The sequence below is a fragment of the Podarcis bocagei genome (genome assembly GCF_964188305.1).
Source record: "Podarcis bocagei genome assembly, chromosome: 16".
Lineage (NCBI taxonomy): Eukaryota > Metazoa > Chordata > Lepidosauria > Squamata > Lacertidae > Podarcis > Podarcis bocagei.
The window spans coordinates 20,282,209-20,310,016 of NC_138142.1; the positions used below are offsets into that span (position 1 = coordinate 20,282,209).

Consider the following 27,808-nt stretch of genomic DNA (forward strand, 5'->3'; position numbering starts at 1 on the left):
TAACCCAAGGTACCACTGTACACCTCTATATACCAGTTGCTGGCATTGCAAGTGGGGAGAGAGTGCTTTTACGTTCAGGTCCTGCTCGCAGGCTTGCACTAGGCATCTTGTTGGCCACTGCAGAACAGGATTCAGTCCCAGAAGGGCCTTTGGCCAAATCCAATAGGGCTCTTCTGAAGTTTTCCAATGACCCCTAGCTCTTCCAAATAATTTGGAGCCACATCCATGCGGGATCCCACTCTGCAGCCTTGGCTCATCATGCTGTCCTGACCTCATCTCTATCCACAAGTGGGCTCCTCTCTCCTAACATTTGCCATAACTTCATAGTGGGCCGTAATTGCCTGAGGAGCGGCGGTGCAGCGCTTGTAGCAAGGACACTGTCCCCATATTAAATTGCATTATCGGAGTGACGCTTTGGCCGCCTGCCAGGTGCAAATGACTCCTGTTGCAGGTTAATAAATAATGTACACCCTGTTAATAGATTTCCGCTCCCCCTTCCCCAAACCCTTGACGTCTTGGCTGGAGAACAAGAAGAGGCCCCCCTTCTCCCATCGTCTACTGGTTGCTGAGTTTTAAGTGCTTACTCCTGTTTACTTTTAGAAAAACGACAACCAGGAGATGCTGATGAATTGCAGGCGCTCTGCACTTAGTTGAGATCATAAATCCCAGCCCTGCAAAATAACCGGCTTGCGGCACTTAGTCCTCTTTATAACCGGAGTTTATCCACGTATTCCGGCAAGACTTGCAAATATATCTAACAAACCATGTTAAGATAAAGCTAATGGAATATGACAGGACCACCTAGGAGAGAGCATTCATTCTCAAGCTGCTGGCTCAATTTGGGGTGTCTCGATGCGGAGGGAGAGAGAGTGTGGGGGCCTCCCCCCCGCCAAGCCCCATTACCCCCAGACGGGAGCCGGGCCATTGCAGCCCTTGCTTTTTATAAATTATGGCTCTGCCTCTAATGCGGTTTTTATTTGGGGGATATAGCTTTATTATATCATTCTGGCCACCACTCCGGATGATGGCGGGGGAAGAGCTGTGATGAGGAGCCTTGCTTTTCTTTCGGTTGGTGGTGACCTTCGTCAGATGCGTGTGCTAAATCTCACAGCCGTGGTGAGCAAGACTAATGGAGTGGATTGTTAGGAATTCAGGAAGCTGCTTTATACAGTGGTACCTCGGGTTAAGTACTTAATTCGTTCCGGAGGTCCGTTCTTAATCTGAAACTGTTCTTAACCTGAAGCACCACTTTAGCTAATGGGACCTGCTGCTGTTGCCATGCTGCTGGAGCACGATTTCTGTTCTCATCCTGAAGCAAAGTTCTTAACCCGAGGTATTATTTCTGGGTTAGCGGAGTCTGTAACCTGAAGCATCTGTAACCTGAAGTATATGTAACCCGAGGTACCACTGTACTGAGTCAGACCGTTGGTCCATCTGGATCAGGCTTGTCTACTCTGACTGGCAGCAGCTCCCCGGGCAGAGGTCTTTCCCAGCCTTACCTGGAGATGCCGTCGGGAATTGAACCTGGAACGTTCTGCGTGCAAAGCCACTGAACTACCACCGGTGTTAGAAACTCAGATATATAAGCTAGGCTTTAAACCAGGCTTAGAGTTGCCAAAACAGAATGGCTCATTGCCATTTTGGGGCCACACAGCTTGGAATTTTTATTTTTCAATTAGACTTTTCGGTTCCTGAAATTCATTCTGATTGGGCAGATAAAATATAACAGAATTCTACAGGATGTGTTGGTGGTGTGTGAAAACAGTCAAGATCCAAGGATCCCCAGGCAAGCACCTCCAGATGGTATAGGCGTCAGGCGCCATCCTGGCGCCTGGGCATCTTCACTTGATCACAAGTGGTCGATAGCCAGCTGCAAAACGCACCTGGCACCTGCCAAATTTTGAACAATCACTACCACCCTTCCCATAAAATAAAGATTCTAGTCTTTATGGGTTTTAACTGAGTTATATAGGAAGCTACTTTATACTGAGTTAGATCATTGGTCCATGTAGCTCCATATTGTCTACACTAACTGGCAGTGGCTCCCCAGGATTTCAGGCAGGGGTATCTACTGGAGATAATAGGGGTTGAACCTGGAACCTTTTGCGCCCAAAGCAAGTGCTCTGCCATTGAGCTACGGCTCTTCCTTGTTTCCAAATGTTGATTGGAGGGTTCCAAGTCTGCTTTGACTTAGTGAGCACAAGGAACAGGAATGGGTTGAAACAAAACCCCACACAGGGCTTAAGGGCGGGATATATGATTGATGGTAAAAAGGGCTGTATTTTGATTGCTGCAAATGTCCAGCTAGAGTGTTCGCTGTGGTTTTCCAGGTACTGACATGATCACTGCCTATACTGTGAGCTCAAATGGTGCCCCAAAAAGATTTCGGTCATGTCTACACTGTTGCTTTAACGCACATGGTTTCTCTCAAAGAATTCTAGGCTGTAGAATTCCTAGAGCTACAATTCCCAGCCGCCCTTAGCAAACTACAGTGCCCAGAATTCTTTGGGGGAAATGATGCGCTTCGAGTGTGCTTTAAAGGTACAATGCGTACACAGCTTGAATGTAGACGTAAAAGTGATCAGAATAAACACCTGAGGCTGCTCAAACGCCACACAACACACAGTTTCTTCCAAATAATCCTAATAAACTGTAGTTTACCATTGCAGAGCTACAATTCCCAGCACCCTTAGCAGACGACAGTTCCCAAGATACTTTGGGGAAAAGCCACACACTTCAAATGTACAGTTCAGCTTCTCCGAATTGGTTTTTAGCATCCAAGCGAAGGAATCCTACCATATGGAATGAGCAAAGGAGTGCCAGTAAAGTTTGATCTTAGTTAAGCTAATTGCGGAAAGATGCCGAATGCAGATTGGTTGTTGAGCCAGTTGCTATGTGCAGGTCCGTCTCAGAGTCTATGGCTCTCCCAGCAGCTGTTAAATTGGTGTTACGGCACTTGTGAGTCAAGGCATAAAAACCTAATAGCACCAGCAGCCATCAAAGTGCCTGTTTATGTGTGCGGGGCCAAACTGCCGCTGCGGGGCAGAGTAGGGCGGAAGGCTCATTGCTATAAAATGTCGGCGATCAATATCTAACAATTAGAAATCATCCAAATATATATCTCTCTCTCTCTGTGTGTGTGTGTGTCCCCACTGCCACATCCCTGTCCTATGCACTAAACGCGATGCCTGAAAATGGTCCAAGAACTTCCCCGTTAGCTTTGTGCGGGCTTACATAACACCCCACATCATTTGCAGTCTGCAGACAGGCTGCCGCTTCCGGGAGGGAGGGCTTCCGCATCGTTTGTAGTCTAAAGCGCGGCTGGAGTTTGAAAACACCAATTCCACAGGGTGCAGACCCTGCATCTGTGGATGAAAGCCTCTTTTCCTTGGCAAGGCTTCTGCAGGAGCCCTGCATTTGCAAGCCCCTCCTTTCGCCGCCACTTTCCACTCCAGTGAATGGACGGGTCGCTTCGCCACGTGGCGTCATGCACTCCAGGGCTCTCATTTCACCGTTCTGTCTTGGCAACATCCATTTGTAAATCCAGTTATTCTGTTTGCTTGTCTTTCCGTTGCATTTCTCCTCTTCAACTGCATTTCTCTCCTGATGCTTGTTTGTGGCTGCTCCACTGTCAGAGGCAGCAATGATTCTGTTCGTTGTTGTTGGAGACCACAGAAGGTGCTCTTGTGGTCGGGTCCTACTTACCTTTTTCTCCCACAGGCATCTGGCTGGCCTCTGTGAGAACAGGATGCTAGGCAGGGTGAGCCATTGGCCTCATCCACCAGGGCTCTTATGATACTCTCATATTTTTGAGCTCAAGGCTATTGGTGACCCCAAATGCCAGCAAACCCAGGGGCAAAGGAAGGCTAACCAGCACCCAGTGTGGGGTGCCGGGGTGGGGCAAACCGCCTGGTGGCACATGCGCTGCTGCGTACTGCGCATGCACGTGCACAGCATGTAGCGGTGCCGCACATGCGCTGCGCAGCCGTTTGCTGATGGCGCCGCTTAAGCGCCGCACGGACGGCGGTGGGATGCCACCGCTGCAGCAGCCACGAGCGGCGGATCCTTCGCATGTGGCTGTGGCAGCACGATGGTGGCGGGGCGAGCCCCCTGCAGGGTGCCTTGTCACCACCTCAGAGATGGCACCTGGAACAGACCGCCCCCCCGCCTCCCTTCCTCCGCCACTGAGCAAACCAACATGTTCACAAGCCATTATTCATTCTCCCCTCCCTTGGCGTCGTAGGCAGTGCTGACCCACACGGTGGCTGCTTCACAGGGCTGGTATTCCCATCCCTCGGTCTTAATTTGTCCAGTTTTATTTTTCTTGTAATCACTAAGTGAAGCTAAACACTTTGAAATGGCTGAGCTCGACTCATCCTGTGCTTGCAGCTGGCATCTGTTCATTGTTGGTAATGAACAACCTCTCCACCCCGAACGTATGAAATGGAATATTTTCCACCAGAAAATAAGGCACTGGGGGTGGGGGTGGGATTCACATCAGTGGTACCAGAAAGAATTTTGGTGCCGGGGGTTGGGGGGTGCTAGGCAAAAGGAATTGAGATTAAAACCTCTGTTTTGATGCAGTGGGGAGCAGCAGCCACAAGTGGGCAGTGTGCAATAACAGCTGGAGAAGGGAGAGCAGCTGGAGCAGAGCTGTTGTGCCATGTGTGAGGATTAATTTTGAATGCTATGCCGGTGATCCTAAGACTTGAGAGATACTGACAAGGTGGGAGGGAGGCCCCCCTGCCTTAATGCTTCAGAAGAGCAGCCATATGCCTCTCCCTGCAATTTTATCGATTCCCAGAGGTAGAAAAGCGCCAGGATCTCGCTCGCTTTATTTCCTACTGGTGTACCATCTTTTCTTAAACAAGCCAAAGCTTTCTTTTTGTACTGTTGATATGCAGCCATTTGAAAGACCACATCTTCTTTGACTGCTCCAATTTCCCTTACTCCAGGTGAATTTCTCTTCTGCTCCCTGCTAACCCAAAGTGAACGTGTGGGTTTGCTTTATTGGACTACCTCCCCTTGTTAACCTGGCAGCTGGGGCTGCTGCTGTCGAGACTTTTCTTTCGGGGACCCTGCAGCCTTTTCCTTGAAAGGCCTTTTTCTGACGAGGGCTGCACTCGCTTAGCGCTGACCTGTCCGGGGGGGGGGGGGGCGGGCGAGGGCACTTCCTCATACAGAGCATGGTTAAAGTATGGAACGTGCTGCCGCAGGAGGCGGCAATGACTATTGGCAGACCAAGAGAATTAGACAAATTCATGACAAATTCATCAGCTCGGCCTCAACAGCTGAAGGCAGCAATGCTTCTGAATGCTAGTTGCTGGAAACCACAGAAGGGGAAAGGGCTCTTGTGCTGGAATCCTGCTTTTGGGCTTCCCATTGGGGCATCTGGTGGGCCACTGTGAGATCAGGATGCTGGACTAGATGGGCCACAGGCTTGATCAAGCAGGGCTCTTTTTAGGTCTCCATTGGCGGATGATGAGGCATTTGATTTCCGGCCCTTGATGTCCTTCTCCCTCCCTCCTCACCCAGTAGGCTGATGAGGAAGAGAGGGAAGACTCTTTCCAGATGTCTCAAGGAAGGGCTTGTGAAATTAGGCCAAGGGGTGCATGTGGTCTTGGGTCTGTAGCTCATCCCCTAACTGCTGTAAGTGTAGCCTGGGTATGGGAGGCTGAACTCAGCCCTGGCTAGATGTATGTCAGTATAATACAGTCGTACCTTGGAAGTCAAACAGAATCCGTCCCAAAAGTCCGATCGACTTCCGAAACGTTCGGAAACCAAAGCGCGGCTTCTGATTGGCTGCAGGAAGCTCCTTCAGCCAATCAGAAGCTGTGGAGGCCCCGTCGGACTTTCAGCTTCCAAAAGAATATTCAAAAACTGGAGCACTCAGTTTTGGTTGTCGATCGTTTGGGAGCCAGAACGTTCGATTCCCAAGGCGTTCAGGAGCCGAGGTATGACTGTAATAGGTCTTCAAGGAAGTCCGTATCTTCCCTTCATTAGAATATAAGAAGAGCCTTGCTGGGTCAAGCCAAAGGCCTGGCCTGTGCAGCATCTTCCTCTCCCAAACCAGATCACCTTTGGCCAACCAGATGTCCAGATGGGAAGCCCACAAATAGTCCCTGAACACAACAGCACTCCCTCCCCATTTGTGATTCATCAACTGATGCTCAGAGGCATGTTACCACTGGCAGCGGAGGAGGGAGACCATAACATAGAGCCAGGGTGGTGTAGTGGTTAGAGTGTTGGACTAGGACCTGGGAGACCAGGGTTCAAGTCCTTAGTCGGCCATGAAGCTCACTGGGTGATGTTGGGGCTAGTTGCTCACTCTCAGCCTAAACTAGCTGTTGTGGGGATTAAATGAGGAGGGGTGGAGGGGGAAACTATATATGACACTGAGCTCCTTGGAGATGGGATATAAATGCAATAAAATATGTAGAGCCCTACTGGATCAAACGTGAGGCATCTCTTCCAGATATCCTGGACCCAATCATACATAACAAAACCAGTCCCTGCATATAAAAGTCATCTGTCTCTGCTCCTTTCTAATACTTTCCTTATGTTACCTGCTTTCCTATAACCACAGCATTAAAAAGCCCATGCTTTAATGCCTCCTCTCCAACTGCTTAATTGAATAATAATGCATATATGGGAAGGGAACGCAATCGCCACTCTAAAGAGAGAGTGAAAGCTTAATCCTCAGGGTAACTGCCTGATCAGGTTGCTTTAGCTGTCTCCATATTTCTATGAGCATTGCTCTGCCTACATAACCCATCTCCTTCTCCCTTGCTGCCCTGCACGCTCAAAATGTCTTCCCAAACACCTACAATGTGCCACTTCCATTCAGTGGAAGATGTGCAAAGTTAACCCGGTAGAAAGCACACAGGGATCCCAACGAGTGTACATATCCTTATGAAATGGGATGCATGATTTAGAGCCTTAAATCTAAATTTGCTGCTGCAACAGTGCACAGAGACTAACCGATTGCTACCCTGCAGAAGAGCAACTAAATTTTGAGATGTGTATGCTACTGGTTATTCTTTTTTCCCCTCCTACTGTTTTTGAGTGAAGCATTCAGTTTGTCAGTGAATTCCATAGTTGTTGCGGTTCTTATTGAATTTTTTTACTAGCAAGTCCCAGAGTGGGTTACAACAATTTAAAGTACAGAATTGAAAACAGTCAGAACTAGTTAGTCAGAGGGATAGGGTAGGCTCTGAATCCACACATCTCAGGAGTCAAAGGCTGGGGTAAAGAGGGGCATCTTCAGCATTTGCTGAAAGTTGTGTAGGGAAGGTTCTAGATGCACCTCTGTTGGGAGTTCCACAACTTAGGGGTTGCCACAGAGAAGGCCCTCTCCTAGGTCACTCCCTGCTCCCCCTGAACTTCTGAGGGTTGCATAAGTACATAAGAAGAGGCTGCTGGATCAGGGCAATAGCCTATCAAGTCCAGCATCCACGATGGCCACTGATATTCCTCTTCCAGGTAACCCTCAAGGAGGACCTGAGGCCAAGAGCCCTCTCCCCTCCAGTGGTTTCCAGCAATTCAAAAGCATTGCTTCCTCCTCCAACCATGGAGACAGAGAATAGCCATCACGGCTAGAAGCCATTGATTGCCTTCTCCTCCATGGAGTTGCAGCTGTTCTCCTCGTTGCAGCTGTCCTGTGGAGCAGTGTATGAGTCACCCAAGAGATTGTCAGCTGCAACGTCCTTGGTGGCAGGAGCATTTGCCCACCAGACAGGAACCCAGTTGGAAACCCCTAAATCAGAGATGGGGAACTTGCAGCCTTCCAGATGTTGTTTGATCCCCAACTCCCATAATCTCCAACTGTTGGCCGTGTTGCCTGGGGCTGGTGGGCGTTAGTTTCCACAACAACTGGAGGACTCACAGCTCCCTGCTTTAAATGTTACAGAACAAGCAATCCCTGTGTTGCTTTTGTTCTTCTCCCATGGAGGTCTTATTTCTGCTTTTTCCAGTCTGGCGGTGGCGATGGACACGACCACACATTGTCCAAAGCAAACTTATATCTGGGAGCAGGAGGCTGTAACTTTTGTTATCCTTTTCTGCAGGTCAAGTGGAAAGGAAAGGACCTGTTTGACCTGGTGTGCAGGACACTGGGACTCCGTGAAACGTGGTTCTTTGGCCTGCAATACATGATCAAAGACACAATGGCGTGGCTCAAGATGGATAAGAAGGTAAGGACGGAATGTTCTTGTGGACATTTCACAGAGCTGAATGTTGGAAGGTTCAGGGCAGAGAAAAGGAAGGAGTTCTTCCTGCAACGCACAGTTAAACTAAGGAACTCGCTGCTACAGGGAGCAGTGATGGCCACCAACTTGGATGGCTTCAAAAGAGGATTAGACAGATGCATGGAGGAGAAGACTATCAGTGACTGCTTGCCAGGATGGCTGTGTTCTGCCTCTACAGATGCAGAGGCAACAGTGATTCTGAATATAGGAAGGGAGAGTTCTCTTTTGCTCAAGTCCTGTTTGTGGGTTTCCCATGGGTATCTGGTTGGCCACTGTGAGAACAAGATGCTTGACTAGATGGTTGTTGGCCTGATCCAGCAGGCTCTTCTTACTTTCTCATGGATTCCATGGGGACCAGCTTCTTAGTAAACTAGCCGTAAGATTACTGCCTCCGATTCCTAGGTAGCAAGAGGCTGCGAGTTCATTCCTGTAGCTCAGCTGTAACTTTTGCACAGTAAGCCTGAGTGTTAACTATAAGTCAAGGCTAGCATATCTGAGCTGCATGTAGTACTGGCTAATTCTCACTGGGGAAGCTTGCTCCGAGATGGCTTTCCTCTCCTTAATCTGTTCCCAGGCAGCTGAAGTTGGATGACATTTCGGGACCAGACGTATGTTGTGCATTAAGAGTGTTTACTCAGCGCACCGTTCCCTCTAGCAGGATGTGTTTGCCTTGACTGATGGGACTTTGTACTGTCTGCTACAAAATCTGTCGAAGGCAGCGGTGTGGTGCCAAGCAAATGCTTATGTCTTAACTAGCGACCTGGGGCTTTAAGCTACACTGCAGTTTCCTAACTAGGCAGGCTCCAAGTATCAGAAGCATTGCGGAAAACAAAGAGCAAGGCCACACCAAGATAAGAGCGAGGAAATCTTTATTGGTGGATGTCCAGTAAAAAGTCTTGAGTGTGTCTAAATGTTTAGAAAGGCCTAGAAATCACATGGGGGGGGGGCAGATCCGCAGGCCAGCTCTTGCACCAGGGGAGCATATCAGGAAATCTTAAATACCCATTGCTGAGTATTTATTTCATAAAATTTATACGCTGCTTGATTGTAAATAAATCCCTCAACATGGTTTTCAATTAAGCAATAATCAGCAAAAAGAAAAATTAACAGCTGCAATCTAAGACTTTAAAAAAGTGAAAATAGCAATGGGCTGAGAACAGATTTAAACTCGCATCAGTTTTCTAAACATCTGAGTTGGTCTGCTGAAACAAAAGTATTTAGAAGGACCCGAAAAGTGAAGGTGCATGCCTGATATCAATAGACAGGGAGTTCCAAAGTGCAGGTCCTGCCAAATGTGGAATGTGTATTATGTGGCACCTGTAAAAGCGCCAGTTCTGCCGATTGAAGGGGTTGAGTAGGTGTATATGGGGCAAAGTGATCTAGTAGGGGAATTATTAAATATTCCTTTAAGAGAATGAAGGACTGACCCACACCATAAGGATAAAGCATATCCCAAGCACATTTGAAAAATGTGGCTTCCTCCAAAGGATCCCAGGAATTGTAGTTTGCCACTCACAGAGCTACAATTCCCGGTATCCTTAAGAAACTTCAGTGTCCCAGGATTCTTTGAGAGAAGTCCTGTGCTTTAAACAGGTCCAGCACTGAGGGCCTTCTGGCCGTTCCCTCACTGCCAGAAGCGAAGTTACAGGGAACCAGGTAGAGGACCTTCTTGGTAGTGGCGCCCGCCCTGTGGAACACTCTCCCACCAGATGTCAAAGGAAAAACCAACTACCAGACTTTTAGAAGACATCTGAAGGCAGCCCTCTTTAGGGAAGCTTTTAATATCTGAAGGACTATTGTATTTTAATATTTTGTTGGAAGCCGCCCAGAGTGGCTGGGGAAAACCAACCAGATGGGCGGGGTATAAGTAACAAATTATTATTAGTATTATTGACGTATGTGTAGATTTGCCCTACCTTGTAAGGCAGCGTAGCAACTGGACTGCTGAATCTGCATTATGCTGCAGCATAATGCTTTGTGCCTCTGAACAGTTGCTGGAGTTTGGTCTGCTCTGTTCGGTGTTCAGAAACTAAATGTGATGGTCAAGGCTTTTCATACATTCTTCCAAGAGATTAAAAGGGAGATCTAATTCTGCAGGTCCTGGACCACGATGTTCCAAAGGAGGAGCCGGTCACTTTTCACTTCCTGGCCAAGTTTTACCCAGAGAACGCAGAGGACGAGCTTGTTCAGGACATCACTCAGCACCTATTTTTCCTTCAAGTAGGTGTTTTGTAAGGGAGACCCATGTTTGCCTGACCCAGTGGGAGGGAAAAGTACTTTCAAGTCAGAATGGAGGCATTGCATATTTTGGCAGCCAGGAGACAGCTGTTGTTTCTGACTTTGAAAATCCAGCATCTGAAAGGGAGCCCTTAAGGGTTTAATTCTGATGCATTGCAAGGGGTTGGACAAGATGTCCCTTGGGGTCCCTTCCAACTCTACAGTTCCAATTCTGGGATTCCAGGGTCAGAGGTGAGAGTGGGTGGAGCTGTGGGTGTGAGCCTTTGCACAGTAAGCCATAATCCAGCGTGGTATAGTGGTTAGGTACACAGGTGGCGCTGTGGGTTAAACCACAGAGCCTAGGACTTGCCGATCAGAGGGTCGGCGGTCCGAATCCCCGCAATGGGGTGAGCTCCCATTGCTCGGTCCCTGCTCCTGCTAACCTAGCAGTTCGAAAGCACGTCAAAGTGCAAGTAGATAAATAGGTACCGCTCCGGCGGGAAGGTAAACGGCGTTTCTGTGTGCTGCTCTGGTTCGCCAGAAGTGGCTTGGTCATGCTGGCCACATGACCCGGAAGCTGTACGCCGGCTCCCTCGGCCAATAAAGCGAGATGAGCGCCGCAACCCCAGAGCCGGTCACAACTGGACCTAATGGTCAGGGGTCCCTTTACCTTTACCTATAGTGCTTACAGGGTTGGACTTCAGCCTGAGACCAAGGTTCAAATCCTCATTCAGCCGGTCACTGCCTCTTGGCCTACCCTACCTTGCAGGGGTGTGGTGGGGATTAAATGAGGAGGAAGAGGAGAACCATGTATGCCGCCTTAAGATCCTTGGAGTAAAAGCTGGGATATAAATGCAATAAATATATAAATAAGAAATCAGAGGCTTTTACACCCCCCACCATCTAGGAAGAGAAGATGTTATTACAGTTGAAGGACACATCCCAATGTGACTCGCAAAGGATGTGGAAGGGGACCAGTGTTGGGTGTGGCATGCTTTTGGAAGAGTCCCAAGGCTAAGGTCTGGAGGACTGCATTTCCCTGCCCTAGTCTACAATGTTGTGCCTGGATCAGGGAAGAAGGCTTGGTCTATTCCTGCTTCAGTTGGATATTTCTATGGGATGTTGGGTTAAGTTCCTGCCTCGGAGCCACCATTTCCCCCACTGTAAAATGGGAGCAGTGACCTACCTTGCTGTGCCAAACAATATTTTGCATGTTTAAACGGGGGGCGGGGTGGGGGAGGCATCAATTTGGGTTTGGATCCAGACTTAGTTGTATACATAGAGTAGACCAGGGGTTGGCAACCAAAGGCCTCTGGGCCACAAGCCGCCCATGGGGATCGTTTAACCGGCCCACGAGCCGCCCCCGAACAGAGCCACCTACCTGGTGAGTCCCCAACCGCTGCGCTAAATCGGTGCAGCGCGGCGACTCGCTTCCGCGGCGCAGAAAATCGCATCTGTGCAGGTTCTGGAAATCACAGGCGCGCGCGCAATCTGGCCCACAGAGGGATCTCCGCTGGAGTGAACTGGCCCAGGCGAGGTAAACCTTGCCGACCTCTGGAGTAGATGCTTTGAAAAGGAAATCATTGGCTGGGTTTGTCTTTCTTAGCTGCACTATAGCTCCTGCATTTTTTTTATTCAGGTGAAGAAGCAGATATTGGATGAGAAGATTTCCTGTCCCCCAGAGGCATCTGTTCTCCTTGCCTCTTACGCAGTCCAAGCCAAGGTAAGGACAGTGGCATGGATGACTATTTTCTTTTAGTTTTCAGAAAATTTATACACTGCTCGACTGTAAAACAAACAAACTCAACAGCTTCAAAGTGGTTTACAAAAAGAATAAAACAGTTAAATTATCCATAAATACACTTAAAGACAGCAACTTTAAATTTTCAAAAAAGAAATCAGTGAGAAGCGAAAAAACAGATTAAAACACACATTGTCATTCTACATATCTGGGTAGGCTCTCTGAAACAAAAAATGTCTTTAGTAGGTACCGGAAAGAACACAGTGATATCAATAGGCAGGGAGTTCCAAAGTGTGCATGAAGCAAAGCTGAAAGGTCAGTTTCCTACCAATGGGGAATGAGCATCATGTGGTGCCTGTAACAGTACCAGTTCCACAGACTGAATTGTTCTAGGGGGGCGTATAACGTTGTTAAGTGACCCTAAGTTGTTACGGGCAATGGGCGGAGCCTAGGCCAGCTGTGGGCGGGGCTAGCAATACGGGTGCAGCTCCTTGGTCTCATTTTGATGCTTTGTTGAAGAAACGTCAGAGCTCTCGTCTCCTATATCGCCACCATCATTTATCGCCTTCCACCCATATGTCTCAAGGCAGTGTCCAAAATGCAATAAAACCAGTTTTTTTTTAAAAAAAAATCTTAGGAAATGACAGCAGATAAATGTAAAAAGTAGATACTCATAGCAGAGACCTATTTATCCAGCTGGGAAAGCCTGTCGGGGAAAAAAAAAGTCTTTACTTGTTGCCAGAAAAGTGCCAGTAGCAGGTGCCCGTTGTATTCCGACAGGGATGCCATTTCACAGCTGAAAGGCCTGCTCTTGAGTTTCAGTGAAGCGGGCTTCTGATCTCTTTGGAACTCGCGGGAGATGGTCTCCTGCAGACTGCAGTGACCTGCTGGGTAAAGAAGGGATCCTGCCCATACAGCAGGCCTCGTTTTGCCGAAGGGCCAGCACTCGCCTTGGCAATGTGGTCAGATACCTCATTTTGTCAAAGATGAGATGTGTGGCGTCTCAGGGCTTTGCTGCAATCTCCATTGATGGCTTCTCTACGTCTTCAGCTGCAATGGTGTGTGTGTGTGTGGGGGGGGCAGATTCATGCATCGTCCCCACCTGGCAAACGTTCATAGCTTACTCTGTTCACTGATTATACTGCTCCCCCGCTGCCTCTTGTGTCATTTCATTTGAAAAAAGAGAGGAAAAGAACACTGCTTTGGGGGGTACAGTTGTGTAGAAAGGCGATGCTTGAGACATAAATATTGATAAATGCTTATTGTTGATGCTCTGTTCTTTGTGGCTCCAACGATTGGTGACTAATGCATCTTACCTTTTCCTTAGCCAAAAAAAAAGAGAAGTCATTTCATTTAGGGAACTGACCCGCAGAGGAAGATGAGTCTCTTAATAAGTGTTTACAAAAGACTGCAATGTATTAAGCCCCTGTGCACCGTCCTGATATTAGACCACACAGGTGAGCGTTGATAGTCTCCTTTTGCTGCCTGTGCATCATGTTCTCAAGCAGGGGGTGCCTAGAACAACTCTAATTGGCAGAAAAGGTAGCTCTCTGGAGCAGACTTCGCCGTCTTCTACCTGTTGAGCTCCAAAATCGTTATTCCTTTGTGTGTTTTCTCCTCAGCACACGGTTGTATAACATTTCTTCTTCCTGTAAAGGAGCTCTTGCTCGTTTATTTCATCTGTTGGCCTTGTGGCTGGAAATATAATGTCATGCACATCTTTTTGAGAAACTGCAGGCAGGGTGGTTCTGTAAATCTGCTTGTCGGTGGTGACTCTCACCAGTGGCCAGATGCAGATTGGGGGTATGTGGGTGTCACGAGAGGGATCATGTGCCCCGCGTGGCAGGTTAGAGGGGTGGCAAAACCACACCCTGTGTGGCGGATCCTGCATTCCCTTCTTAGAAAAGGTGGGCATAGCCTCCAATGTTTCTTTGATGGAAATAGGAATGTCCCATTCCACAGTAATAACAACAATAAATTTACTGTAAATCTGACTGGGTTGTCCTGGCCACTCTGGGTGGCTTCCAACATTAAACATTTAAAAACTTCCCTGTACAGAGCTGCCTTCAGATGTCTTCTAAAGGTTGTATAGTTACTTATCTCCTTGGCTTGGGGGTCGCAGGACTCCAACATTTCCCCAGTGAAAATAGAGATTTCCTAAGGCATGGGTAAAAGGGACGCGGGTGGCGCTGTGGGTAAAAGCCTCAGCGCCTAGGACTTGCCGATTGAAAGGTCGGCGGTTCGAATCCCCGCAGCGGGGTGCGCTCCCGTCGCTCGGTCCCAGCGCCTGCCAACCTAGCAGTTTGAAAGCACCCCCGGGTGCAAGTAGATAAATAGGGACCGCTTACTAGCGGGAAGGTAAACGGCGTTTCCGTGTGCTGCGCTGGCTCGCCAAAACAGCTTTGTCACACTGGCCACGTGACCCGGAAGTGTCTGCAGACAGCGCTGGCTCCCGGCCTATAGAGTGAGATGAGCGCACAACCCTAGAGTCTGTCAAGACTGGCCCGTACGGGCAGGGGTACCTTTACCTTTACCTTTAAGGCATGGGTAGGCAAACTAAGGCCTGGGGGCCGGATCCGACCCAATCGCCTTCTCAATCCGGCCCATGGACAGTCCGGGAGTCAGTGTGCTTTTACATGAGTAGAATATGTCCTTTTATTTAAAATGCATCTCTGGGTTATTTGTGGGGCCGGCCAGGTGTTTTTACGTGAGTAAAATGTGTGCTTTTATTTAAAATGCATCTCTGGGTTATTTGTGGGGCGTAGGAATTCATTCATTTCCCCCCCAAAAAAATATAGTCCAGCCCCCCACAAGGTCTGAGGGACAGTGGACCGCCCCCCTGCTGAAAAAGTTTGCTGACCCCTGTCTAAGGAAAAGCGGGACATTCCAGGATCAAAACAGGAAGCGAGACGGTTTCTGTAAATCCGGGACTGTCCCTGGAAAATAGGGACACTTGGAAGATTCTAGGTGGGTGGCCACCTCCCTGCTTCTTCTAATAAGTGAGACCTGGTCATTAAAAAAAGGAATGACCAGACATGGGCTGCAGGTCTGTGGCACAATCTCCCCTTCGCCTTTCTCCCATGCCACGTTGACATCAGGACCAGACTCCTCTTTTATGTTCCTGCTAAAACATGTATGTGATGTGGCTGGCTATGGCCTATCCATGTCGTCTTGGAAGCCGCTGCTGTTTTCTCCTTCCTCTTCCTGGAGCAGGCAAGGAGACGGGTCTTTCCACAGAAGCCTGCATGGGGCACAAAAGGAAGAAATACTTTCTCTACTTTGTCACCCCCTCTGCTGGTGCCAGTGATGCAGACCTTTGCCCTTTAGGGCAAAATTTGTAGACCTGGCACTTTGGCAAGTGTCCCCACCCTGCATGCCCTCCCCAAAGACTCCCCGCTTACTTTTGTTGCTCCCTCTTTCAAAAGGTGTAGCACAACCTTCCCCCAACCACAGTTCCCATCAGCCCCAGTCAACATGAGTCAGATTAGCTCCCCCAAAACTGGAGGTTAGCCACCCCAGCTGTATTACATTCATGCCATTGTGCTCATGGGCAGGTGTTTTTAAAAAAAGGCCCAATAAATGCCCTTTTCTCAAAGCAATAAATGCACCAATTCCTTTTCCTAAAAGTGTGAGTCATCGTCATAAGTGACTCTGCCTGTTACGGCCTCTTGGATTTTGTAGTATTGCAGCTCCTTTCAGCGCTGCTGTTCCGCCCCCCTCCCCCTATTTGTTATTTCTGAAACTAATAATGTTTTGGTATCTTGAATATAAATGTGAACAAATTTATTTGGTGCAAGCGAAACCAGATGTTTGCGTGATAGAAAGACAATCTACAAGTAAAAACACAAACATGAATCAGTGTTCCTTCAAGAAGAACCATTTTTGTGACACTTTTAAATATCTCGTTTAATTGAAAAGCTCTCTCTGCGTGTGCTTTTTTCCTCCTAAAAGTTTGCAAGGTTACGCAAGCCAACATATCTTGAAGAATGTATGCTATCCTTCATTTTCACAGCCACCCACCCCCTTTCCTAAATTTGAATCACCAATCCCTCATCCTGGCTCGCTGTTGGTAAATCACTCCCGAGCTATTTGTTAACCGTGCTCTGAACTCATAAGTAAGGCTGTCAGCTGATTTAAAGATTATTATTATTGTTTTAAAAAATGGTTTTGACTTTTCTCCAGTCAGTTAAACTTGAATTATTGCAAAGCTGCTGTGAAGGTGCCTTTTCTGGGAATTCGTGAAGGAAGGTGTCTCTCTCTTAATGTGTCTGATAAATACAAGGAGGTACTGCTCAGTGTTAGAAAGAAAGTCTCCCTCTTAAAAATGTCCCTCTTAAAGATGTCAAAATAAGGTTTGCTAGGACTATAGAATATCCAGTTTGAAAGCAAAACTCTACTACCACTTTTGGTCAGTTGCATTGTTACTCCTACTGCTGGTGTGTTGGAAATGCACTGGCAGGAACACCAGATTGGCTCTGCTAGTGCCTTTGCACTATGCTGACCTTGCTGGTGTTCCTCCACTCCCAGGAAAGCAACAGCAACAGAACCGATCAGAGTATTGTAGCCCTGTCTGAATCTCGTTGCTCAGCAAGCAGTGGCTAGGAGTCTCCGAGGAACACTTTCCTGAGAGCAGAATCCACATACGAAGTCCGACAGCCCAAAGGTCATGTAGTCCAGATGATCACAGCATCATGGGTCTAGTCCAGAGATCAAGGAACCCATATGGTAGCAGAGTCAAGGGTACAGTCCAGAGGTCATGGAGTTCAGTTGATCACAGAGTCATGGGTCCAGTACAGAGGTCAGGGAATCCAGATGATCAGAGCCAAAGGTCCAGGCCATAAGTCAGGAAGTCCAGATCAGGGAGCCAAGGATCCAGCAGGAAGCAGCAAGGAAGAGCCAGGAACTTCAGGCATTGTTTGCAGCACCTGGCTGCTGCTGAATGCTTTCTTTATGAAGGCCAAAGCCAGCTGGTTCTCATCAGTGCCTTCTCTCTTTGAAGGCTGATTAGCTGCAGGTGGAGTCATTCCAACTTCTCCCCCTTCAGGCTGCTGTTCAGCAGGTGAAGCTGACTCCTGGCCCATGACACAGAGGTCAGGTGAGCTCAACTGTGTCATCGTCTGCTACTGGTTAAGTGAGCGTTTCCATCTTCGCTGGTCTGCAACCTTTTTGTTTTTTTTAAAAAAGGTCCTAATACTTTTATCCAAAAGGGCCACCACACACCGAGTTTGGATGGAAGCAGGAAAGAGAAACTGTTTTTTTTAAAAGTCATTTGCATTCTTTGCCAAGGGGCTTGAGGAAGTGGGCTTGTTTTTCTAACCGTCCTTATTTTACGCTGCCCGATGACTCTGTGAGGTGGGTCAGGTTGAGAGATAGGGACTGGTTCAAGGTCGCCCAGTGTGGTTTCATGAAGTGTGGATCTAAATCAGGGGTCAGCAAACCTTTTCAGCAGGGGGCCGGTCCACTGTCCCTCAGACCTTGTGGGGGGGGGGGGCAGACTATATTTTGAAGGGGGGGGGAAAATGAACGAATTCCTGTGCCCCACAAATAAACCAGAGATGCATTTTAAATAAAAGCACACATTCTACTCATGTAAAAACACCAGGCAGGCCCCACAAATAACCCAGAGATGCATTTTAATTGAAAGGACATACAGTGGTACCTCGGGTTACATATGCTTCAGGTTACATACGCTTCAGGTTACAGACTCCGCTAACCCAGAAATAGTACCTTGGGTTAAGAACTTTGCTTCAGGATGAGAACAGAAACCGTGCTCCGGCGGCGTGGCGGCAGCAGGAGGCCCCATTAGCTAAAGTTGTGCTTCAGGTTAAGAACAGTTTCAAGTTAAGAATGGACTTCCGGAACGAATTAAGTTCTTAACCCGAGGTACCACTGTATTCTACTCATGTTAAACACATGCTGATTCCTGGACCGTCCGTGGGCCGGATTTAGAAGGCGATTGGGCCGGATCCGGTCCCTGGGCCTTAGTTCACCTACCCATGATCTAAATGGTAGTGCCATTTAGCACCACTGTGCTGAGCAAAGACATTTTGTACTCGCCTCGCTTCCCACAAGAGATAGTGATGGCCACCAACCTAGATGACGTTAAAAGAGAATTGGGCAAATTCACGAAGGCTTTTAAGGGCTACCGGCCATGATGGCTATGCTCTGCCTCCGTTAGTGGGAGGCAATCATGCTTCTAAATACCAGTCGCTAGAAACTGCAGGAGGGGAGAGTTGCTCTTGCACTCAGGTCCCGCTTGCAGGTTTCCCACAAACATCTGGTTGGCCACTGTGAGAACAGGAGGCTGGACTAGATGGGCTTTTGGCTTGATCCAGCTGGTTCTTCTTACGTTCTTACGCATTGCAACATGTTTTCCTAGCTGTGCTGAATGTCATCAATTTTTGTGCCTGCTGTATCTGTGCTTCGATTGATTGATTGATTGATTGATTGATTAATGGATTGATTGCAATTTTATGATGATGATGATTGATTGCATGCTGCATTAGGTGTCTTATAATGAAAGGTGACATAGAGATTCTAGAAGCAATAATAAACATACTGATTGAAATCCACCTAGCCCCATAATCAATCTGTGATGGACTCTGGAGTTGCACTGATGAATCTGTTAAGAGCCCTCCCCATAATTTTTAGTATTTTCGACTGCCCGAAACTGTAAATCCATTTTCCTTGGACATAAATGCTTTGGACCACACCCTTCTCTTGGTGGTTGGGTTCCCCCCAAATATCTCTGCTCCTACCGAAACCAGTGGGGAGCTGTCAGGTGCCCAGCGCCTCCCTGGATGTTCCCTTACAAAGTTTCTTGCATAAATTGGAGTCTGAGTCAGATGCTGATGGGGCATTTCCTTTCGCATCTGTGCCGGCTCCAAATTTGGCACTTCCGCCTTGAAGCCCCTCTTTTCTCGCACCAAACGCCTTTTGCCGCCTTGAGGATGTGTGTGGGCAGCTTGTTGATGCTGATTGTCAAGCTCTGTAGCGTGTGTTGTCCCGCCCCCCCATCCTTGCTCAAAACTTTAAATAGAGGCTGATTGAGAAGGACTCCTGACTTCCTGCCTTCGCTTTATTTGATCATTTGTCTTGCTTAAAAAACCGCCATGCAGGACTCTCCTCCCCTCTGACTTTCCTCGTGGATGTTGAGGACATTCTTAGCATACCGGGGTTAATTACTGTATGAAATCACGTCCTGGCTTTATAAGTGAATGATGGCAGGACGCTGGCAGCTCTTTCATCGGCGGGCCAAAATGGAATCAAAATATTTCCGGTACATATATATCTATATCTAGATATATTACTTGTAAATGGCCTTCTCTTGGAACACCCGTTCAGGGGGGCGGCTGTTACGTGGCCCTTTGTACTGAATTCCTTCTGCATGTTCTATGGGAGCATCTGGCTTGAGTTCTTAATTTCCAAATTGACGGTTTCATCAGGCTTCTCGCTATTTGAAGGGTATCGGCTCAAAATGATGGATCGTATGAACCCTCGTGAGTAATAATTTTGGTGCTGTTTAGTGGCCCAATTTAGGTAAAAGAGCTTTTGGCAGGCAGATTGGCTGCTGTCTCCAGCTGCCCATCTAAATCTTGCTTACATGGATGAAAGTTAGTTTCTTTTAACTTTTTATTTTTCATGTACAGTGGATGCCCGGGTTGCGAACGTGATCCGTGCGGGAGGCATTCTTGCAGCCTGCAGCCCCGCGCCTGCGCACGCTTGGGTTGTGACCCGGCGCTTCTGCGCATGTGCAAAGCGCAATTTAGCACTTCTGCGCATGCGCAACTGCCGAAACCTGAAAGTAACCCGTTCTGGTACTTCCGGGTTTCGGTGGGTCCGTAACCCGAAAAAACGCAACCTGAAGCGTCTGTAACCTGAGGTATGACTGTATAAAAATAGAGTGTAAAAAAAATCCACAATACATAGAAGCCTTTTTCCTTGTTACATTTACCTTTCCTCCAAGGTGCTCAAGGCAGCATACAGAGCTCTCTTCCTCCCTGTTTTATCTTTACAGCCCCGCGAGGTAGGTCAGGCTAAGAGACAGTGATGGTCCCAAAGTCACCCAGTGAGCTTCATGGCTGTGTGAGGATTTGAACCCTGGTCTCCCAGGTCTGAGTCCAGCACTCCAACCACTACACAAATACTGGCTTATATTTGGTTTGGTATGCAATTCTACTTTTTGTATCATTATTTTTAAAATACGTAGGGGGAATCTGAAGAGCAGTGCACTGTTTCACTGCTGCATACCAGATCTCTCCAGGAACGTTATTGTGATGCTGGCATTGAGGCCCCAGTTTCACTAGGTCTTGACCCTGGTATGAGCCCGTGCCACTGCTCTACAAAATCATCTTCCACATTTGCTTCGTTGCCGGTACTTGCTCTGTCCATTGGGGCCAAATTGCCATATTAAAGATTTTCCATTCTCTGTCTTCCAGTTTTCCAATTTCTTGGTCTTGTTGAATCTTATCTTGACTGATTTTCTGCCTCTGCTTTTCGCTGGTTTAGAATCTGTTAAAAATCCAGGGAAATCATGAGGGCATTTCCTTTATTGGTGAGGGGCACGGGTGGCGCTGTGGGTTAAACCACAGAGCCTAGGACTTGCCGATCAGAAGGTTGGCAGTTCGAACCCCCGTGATGGGGTGAGCTCCCGTTGCTTGGTCCCTGCTCCTGCCAACCTAGCAGTTCGAAAGCACATCAAAGTGCAAGTATATAAATAGGTACCACTCCGGCGGGAAGGTAAACGGCGTTTCTGTGCGCTGCTCTGTTCGTCAGAAGCGGCTTAGTCATGCTGTCCACATGACCCGGAAGCTGTACGCCGGCTCCCTTGGCCAATAAAGCAAGATGAGCACTGCAACCCCAGAGTCGGCCATGACTGGACCTAATGGTCAGGGGTCCCTTTACCTTTACCTTTTCCTTTATTGGTAAGATGAAAATGCATTGCATATTAAGAAATTTACAAGGTGTTTACCCCCCCTCCCCACATTCTAACCAATTATAGGCATGCATTTAAAGTATCTTTTCCTTCACACTGCAATCTTCAACTTCTTTTTGTAAAAGTAAAAATAAAAATCTGAATAAAAATGGTTGGGGTGTATGTGGGTGTGTATCCATTTTATTCCTGGTCACCATAGATTTATTGTAATAATAACAATTTTGTATATGTACTGTGTTTGTATATATACTTAGTAAAGTTCAGAATAGGCAGTGTCTCTCTCCCCCCCCCCCCGAAACAAAAAACGATTCCTTCACACAAAATAGCTCTATTTACACACACACAAAAGCCTTCCTCAGACTTTTTGTAAAGGAAAACATGTTGCGATTACTGCTTGGCGATAGTCATTGTGCGTTTCCCCCTGAGCGGTTCCGCCCCACTCAAACCTTTGAGAAGGTTGCCCCAGCCCAATTTATTTTCCGCTGCTCTGTACTGCCAAAATAGTTGTCAGACTTTTGTTCCCATATAATAGCTACAGAATACTATTTTGCTTCTGTTGTGTGGAAGATCTGTGCCCTGAAAGCTATAGAAAACGGCATAAAGTCAACAGTTGCAGAATCTCCTGGAACTGGCATTGATGTGGAAGACTTCAGGAGAGCAGCTTGGTCAGAACTAGGGGTAGGCAAGAAATTTGGTTTGATATGCAATTTAGTGCATGCTTATCTAAATTTGCATTCCAAAATGACAGGTGAGCCTTCAAGATTCGCAACCCTCCCAATCTCGTGATACAGTTCTCCAACCCAAAAATGGTGTACAAAACACATATATTAGGGGGAACGTTGCACAAAAATGCATATATTAAGAACACAGGAAGAGACTGCTGGATCAGGTCCATAGCCCATCTAGTTTAGCACCCGGTTTTCACAGTGGCCTATCAGATGCCCCCATGGGAAACCCACAAGCAAAATATGAGCACCAAGTCTCCCTTCCTGTGGCTTCCAGCAACTGGTATTCAGAAACATGGCTACCTCCAACTGTGGAGGTGGAGCATAGCCATCCTGGCTAGCAGCCTTCGAGAGCCTTCTCCTCCAGAAATTTGTGCAGTCCTCTTTTAAAGCCATACAAGGACTTCCGGGGGCGGCGCGAAACTGTAATGGCGGTCCTCTTCGAGCTCTGAAGAGGGGCTCCGCGGAAAAGGGTCGTTCGCTGCGGCATAGCGACGACCCATCAAGATAAACCACGGGTAGAGTGAGCCCGTGGCCGTGGGACTCGGCGGGCACCAGAAGCTGCTCCGAAAACACAGAAGGGACCCCGTAAGGAGACCCGGAGTGAAGGAGGGGTAGCGGTGCTGTGAGTTCATCGCTCTTTCCGCGGAAGTGAAGCCGCGCGGCCGTTGCAGATGAGCGCTGATCCTTCTTCCTAAAACCAACATCAAACTGCAAGCAACATACCCGTGAGTAAAGGGTTTAAAATTGGCAAAGAATCTGTTAAATTTGGCTGAAAACGGGAGACGAGAAAAGGGAAGTCCGTCTTCCGACATTGCTGACAAGATCAAAGCAAAGCTTTAAAAAGTGGAAAGCGCTTGAAACGGGACTGTGGGAAGTTTTAACTTTTTCGTGCTATTAAACCTGCTCTTTTTCCTGCTGAATTGAAGGTGGAAAGGGACATTGATTAAAAGAAGGAGACTTCTCTCCTACCTCCTTTTTCTTTGGGTCGTATTTTTAAAAAGCCAGATCGTCGGGCTGCCGGAGAGGGAGACTGTGTCAAACTGCGGAAACAGTTGCAAAAACTTTGCAAGCGTAACTGATACATTTGAGCAGAAAAGACTGGACGTGATATTGTTGCAAGCACCTCCTGTGAAATTTTGCTGAACTTTAAAAGGTGCTTTGGGGAATTCTGAGTCTTTGAAGGGACTGTTGGATCATTGAATTTACTGAGTTGAAATAATTTGGAACTTTAATGGCGGATTACTTCCTTCTTTGTCTTTGAAACCTGGTGGCACTCCCCCTACAGGGCTTTCGGATTATAAAATCCTGGGAACTGACTTTTGTTTTGAATTCCACTTCACTGGTTGTTTATAACTGAATTTGTCTCTCCTATGGAACAATAGACAATCTGACCTTGAACACTGACAGATGTGTAATGAGTGGTGCAGGGAGAACAAGAGCATCTAAAGCTAAGGAATCTAAAGAGGCCAAGGAAAAAGAAAAGGAAAGAAAACCAGCACAATTTGTACAAACAACACTGACCCAAGGACGCCGATCGTCGGTTCCAGCTGTACTGGTGACCCAAAGGGAACAAGGGGAAATAACTGAGAAGGCCACTGAGGAAGATATGGCAGCAGGTGGGTCAGATACACTATTAAAACAAATATTGGAGCAATTATCAAGTTTAAACCAGAAGGTGGACGACCAGTCTCTGAAGATAGATAAAGCGACTTCCTCGATTCAAAAATTGACTGATCAAGTTTCCCAGCACACGCAAGCCATAGAGAATTTGCAAGGAGCAACAGCGGAAAATCGGGAATTAGCTGGAGAAGCAATCCAGAAAGTGGGAGCTTTACAAAAAGAAGTTGAAGAAATAAAGGGAGAAGTTAAGCCCCTGCACAAACAGGTGGGTGAACAACAAGTTTATCTGTCAATGGTGGAATTGAAAAATCGCGAGAATAACATCAAATTGAGAGGCATCCCGGAACTTGAACAAGGAGACTTGATTGGATACTTGACACAGGAATTCTCGAAGTTCTGGGGTTTAAAGGAAGATACAGATTTCAGGATTGTCTCGGCATATAGACTGGGAAGATTGGTAAGGAAAGACAGATCCAGAGACTGTTTGATAATTTTAAGATCAAAGGAAGAGAGAGACAAGATCCTAGGTCTTCACTTCAAAAAAGCAATTGAAATACAAGACAAAAGGGTGGAAATTTATAGAGATATTCCGAGACAGTTGCTGGACCTCAGAGCCACCTATACAGAACTAGCAAAATTGTTGAGACACAACGCAATTCCCTATAGGTGGGAGTTTCCACAAGGATTATCCTTCACCTACAAAGAAAGGAAGGTTAAAATTAGAACACCTGAAGATAACCAAAAGTTCCTTCACGACCACGGAGAAGATCTCCAAAAGGGAGTGGATTGGCTTCCAGTTTTACCAGCACCAATACTGCCTGGAAGCGGGCTAACGCCTGCACCCTCGGGACCTGAGCAAAAGGAAGACACCTCATCCTAAGAACATCTTAATTAGAACAGGATGTCTCTGCAGCTACTTAGTTGGAACATAAATGGCGGGAATTCTCCGGAAAAAAGAAGGAGGATATTTCATATCCTAAAAAAAGAACAATTGGATGTAATATGCCTTCAAGAAACACATGTGACTAGGCTCCATAGGAAAGTATTAATCAATAAAAGACTTGGCCAAGAATTTATCTCATCAGACAAAGTTAAAAAAAGAGGCGTTGTAATTTATGCAAAGGAGAACCTGTCACCAAAATTTCTATTCAAAGATGATCATGGAAGAATTCTCGCAATTGAAATCCAAACACAAGGGGAAAAGATTTTGATATTAGGAGTTTATGCGCCAAATGATGGAAAATCAGAATTCTATAAGAAGCTGCATGAGACAATGATGGACTATTTGGACTATTCCAACATTATTGTGATGGGAGACATGAATGGGGTGGTGTCTACAAATATGGACAAATCCCAAAATCAAAACTTAACAACAGACGGCAGACTCCCTAAAACCTTTTTTGAAATGACAGACAATATGGACTTGATTGACATTTGGAGGACAAGGAACCCCTTGGGTAAAGAAGGAACCTTCTTCTCTGAGGCCCACTTGTCATGGACACGAATTGACCAAATTTGGATATCTAGAGGGCTGGCCCCGAAAACAAGAAAAGTGGAAATCTGCCCAAAAACCTGCTCCGACCATAATGCCTTAAAAATGGAATTGAAACTTTTCCCAACTGGATCCTTCAGATGGAGAATGAATGACACCTTGTTAAGAGATCAAGAGATTGTTAAGAAGGCCCAAAAAACGCTAAAGGACTACTTTGAAATAAATTTGAACACCACGGTCGAGAAAAGAACAATCTGGGATGCAAGTAAAGCTGTAATGAGAGGGTTTCTGATACAACAGAATACAATAAAGAGAAAATTTTGGAATGGAAAAAAGGAAAAATTTTTAGAGAAAATAAGTGAAGGAGAGAAAAAGTTGAGAACCAAACCGAAGTCAAAAGAGGTGCTAAGAGAGATCAAATTCCATCAAGCACAATATTCGAAACTGATCAATCAAGAGATTGAGTGGAAAATTAAACAAATGAAGCAGAGATCGTTTGAATCAGCAAATAAATGTGGAAAGTTGCTAGCTTGGCAGTTGAAAAAAAGACAAAAGTTAAATACGGTTACAAACTTGGAGATTCAAGGAAAAATAGTTCAGAAACCAGAAGAAATAAGAAAGTGCTTCCACAGATATTTCAAAGAGCTTTACGTACAGGGGCCTCAGAAAGAACTGGAAATAGATCAATTTTTGAGGATAAATGGACTACCTAAAATAAGCCAAGATAAAAGATCAATTCTTAACAGCAAAATAACTCAACAGGAAATTGAAGGTGCCATCCAGAACATGCAGCTGGGCAAATCTCCAGGCCCGGATGGACTTACCTCCAAATATTATAAGACTTTGAAGGACTTCTTGATACAACCGTTGTTGGAGGTTTGTAACCAGATCATGGAGGGGAGAAAGGCACCGGAAACGTGGAAAGAAGCATTCATCACATTGATTCCCAAGTCAGAAAGGGAAAAGACTCAGCTTAAGAACTACCGTCCCATCTCACTCCTGAATGTGGATTACAAAATATTTGCAGACATTTTAGCAAATAGACTTAAAAATGTACTAAATGAAGTAATTCACAAGGACCAAGCAGGCTTTCTCCCTGGTAGACATATGTCTGACAACACCAGGAACATTATTGATATATTGGAGTTGTTGCGAATTAGAAACACAAGGGCTGCTTTAATCTTTATTGATGCGGAGAAAGCATTTGACAACATTTCTTGGATGTTTATGAAGAAAAACTTGAAAGGGATGGGAGTGGGACGGGGGTTTGAAAATGGATTAGAAGCAATCTATTCAGAACAAAAAGCCAAACTGATAGTGAACAATGTGGTATCTGAGGAACTCCAAATTGAAAAAGGGACACGACAGGGGTGCCCTTTATCCCCTCTGTTATTTATTTCTGTTCTGGAGGTATTGCTGAATATGATCAGGGAGGACCAGTTGGTGCAGGGTATAGTGGTCGGAGCGAAACAATACAAATTGAAAGCCTTTGCAGATGACCTAGTCATTACAGTACAGGAGCCAGAATCTAGTACAAAAAGAGTTCTTGAACTTATTTTGGAGTTTGGTCGGGTGGCGGGATTCAAGCTAAACAAACAAAAAACTAAGGTTTTGGCTAAAAATTTGACGCCTACAGAGATAGAGGGGTACCAGAAAGAGACAGAGCTAAGTGTGGTTAAAAAAGTGAAATACCTGGGGGTATCTTTGTCCACCAAAAACTTAAATTTATTCAAAGATAATTATGAAAAATGTTGGTCGGAGATTAAAAAAGACTTGGATATTTGGTCAAGATTGAAACTTACCTTGTCAGGCCGAATCGCAGCTATAAAGATGTGTGTTTTGCCAAAAATGTTATTTTTATTTCAAACCCTCCAGGTCGTGGACAGAATGGAATGTTTTGGAAAATGGCAGAAGGATATCTCTAAGTTTGTCTGGCAGGGCAAAAAGCCCCGAATTAAATTCAAAATACTAACTGACTCAAAAGAAAGAGGGGGGTTTGCCCTGCCGGATTTAAGGTTGTACTATGAGGCTGCAGCCCTCTGCTGGCTGAAGGATTGGTTTCTGTTGGAAAACACCGATGTCCTAGATCTGGAAGGGTTTGACAATGTTTATGGTTGGCATGCATACTTGTGGTATGACAAGGCGAAGGCTCATAAACTGTTTAAAAACCATATTGTCAGAAAATCAATTTTTGCCGTCTGGATGAAGTATAAGGACTTATTAGAAAGCAAGACCCCGAGGTGGTTATCACCAGTGGAAGCCAAGATCTCTAAAAAAAGGCCCAATATGGAGGCCTACTGGCCAAAATATTGGGAATTGATTGAAAGAGTTGGAGATAATTGGAAGCTCCAAAGCCAGGACAAACTAAAAAACAAGGTGCGAGATTGGTTACATTATGCTCAAATTCAAGAGGTATATAAAATGGATAAAAAAGTGGGTTTCCAGTTGGAGAAATCGAAACTGGAGACGGAGTTACTAGAACCAAAGACTAAGGTACTTTCGAGGATGTATGACTTGCTGCTTAAATGGAACACACAGGATGAGACAGTCAAATCTGCTATGATAAAATGGGCACAGGATGTAGGACACAACATTATGTCTGAGGACTGGGAAAGGTTATGGAACACCGGTATGAAATTCACGGCATGTAGTGCCTTGAAAGAGAACATTATGAAAATGGTATACCGGTGGTACATGACCCCAGTCAAGTTGGCTAAAATATATCATCTTTCTGATAATAAGTGTTGGAAATGCAAGGAGGCAGAAGGGACATTCTTTCACCTCTGGTGGACCTGCCCGAAAGTAAAGGCCTTTTGGGAAATGATACAT

The 27,808-nt window shown here is 46.4% G+C and overlaps 1 protein-coding gene across 5 annotated transcripts in view; it reads left to right on the top strand.

The window, feature by feature from the left end:
- NF2 (NF2, moesin-ezrin-radixin like (MERLIN) tumor suppressor) overlaps window positions 1–27,808 on the top strand; it is a 101,407-nt gene that overhangs the window by 14,479 nt on the left and 59,120 nt on the right. For all 5 annotated transcript variants that reach the window (XM_081174921.1, XM_081174923.1, XM_081174920.1 and 2 more), the window contains 3 exons: window positions 8,067–8,192; window positions 10,344–10,466; window positions 12,103–12,186. In XM_081174921.1, the coding sequence (XP_081031047.1) occupies window positions 8,067–8,192; window positions 10,344–10,466; window positions 12,103–12,186 (333 nt within the window). The remainder of the gene's footprint in view (window positions 1–8,066; window positions 8,193–10,343; window positions 10,467–12,102; window positions 12,187–27,808) is intronic.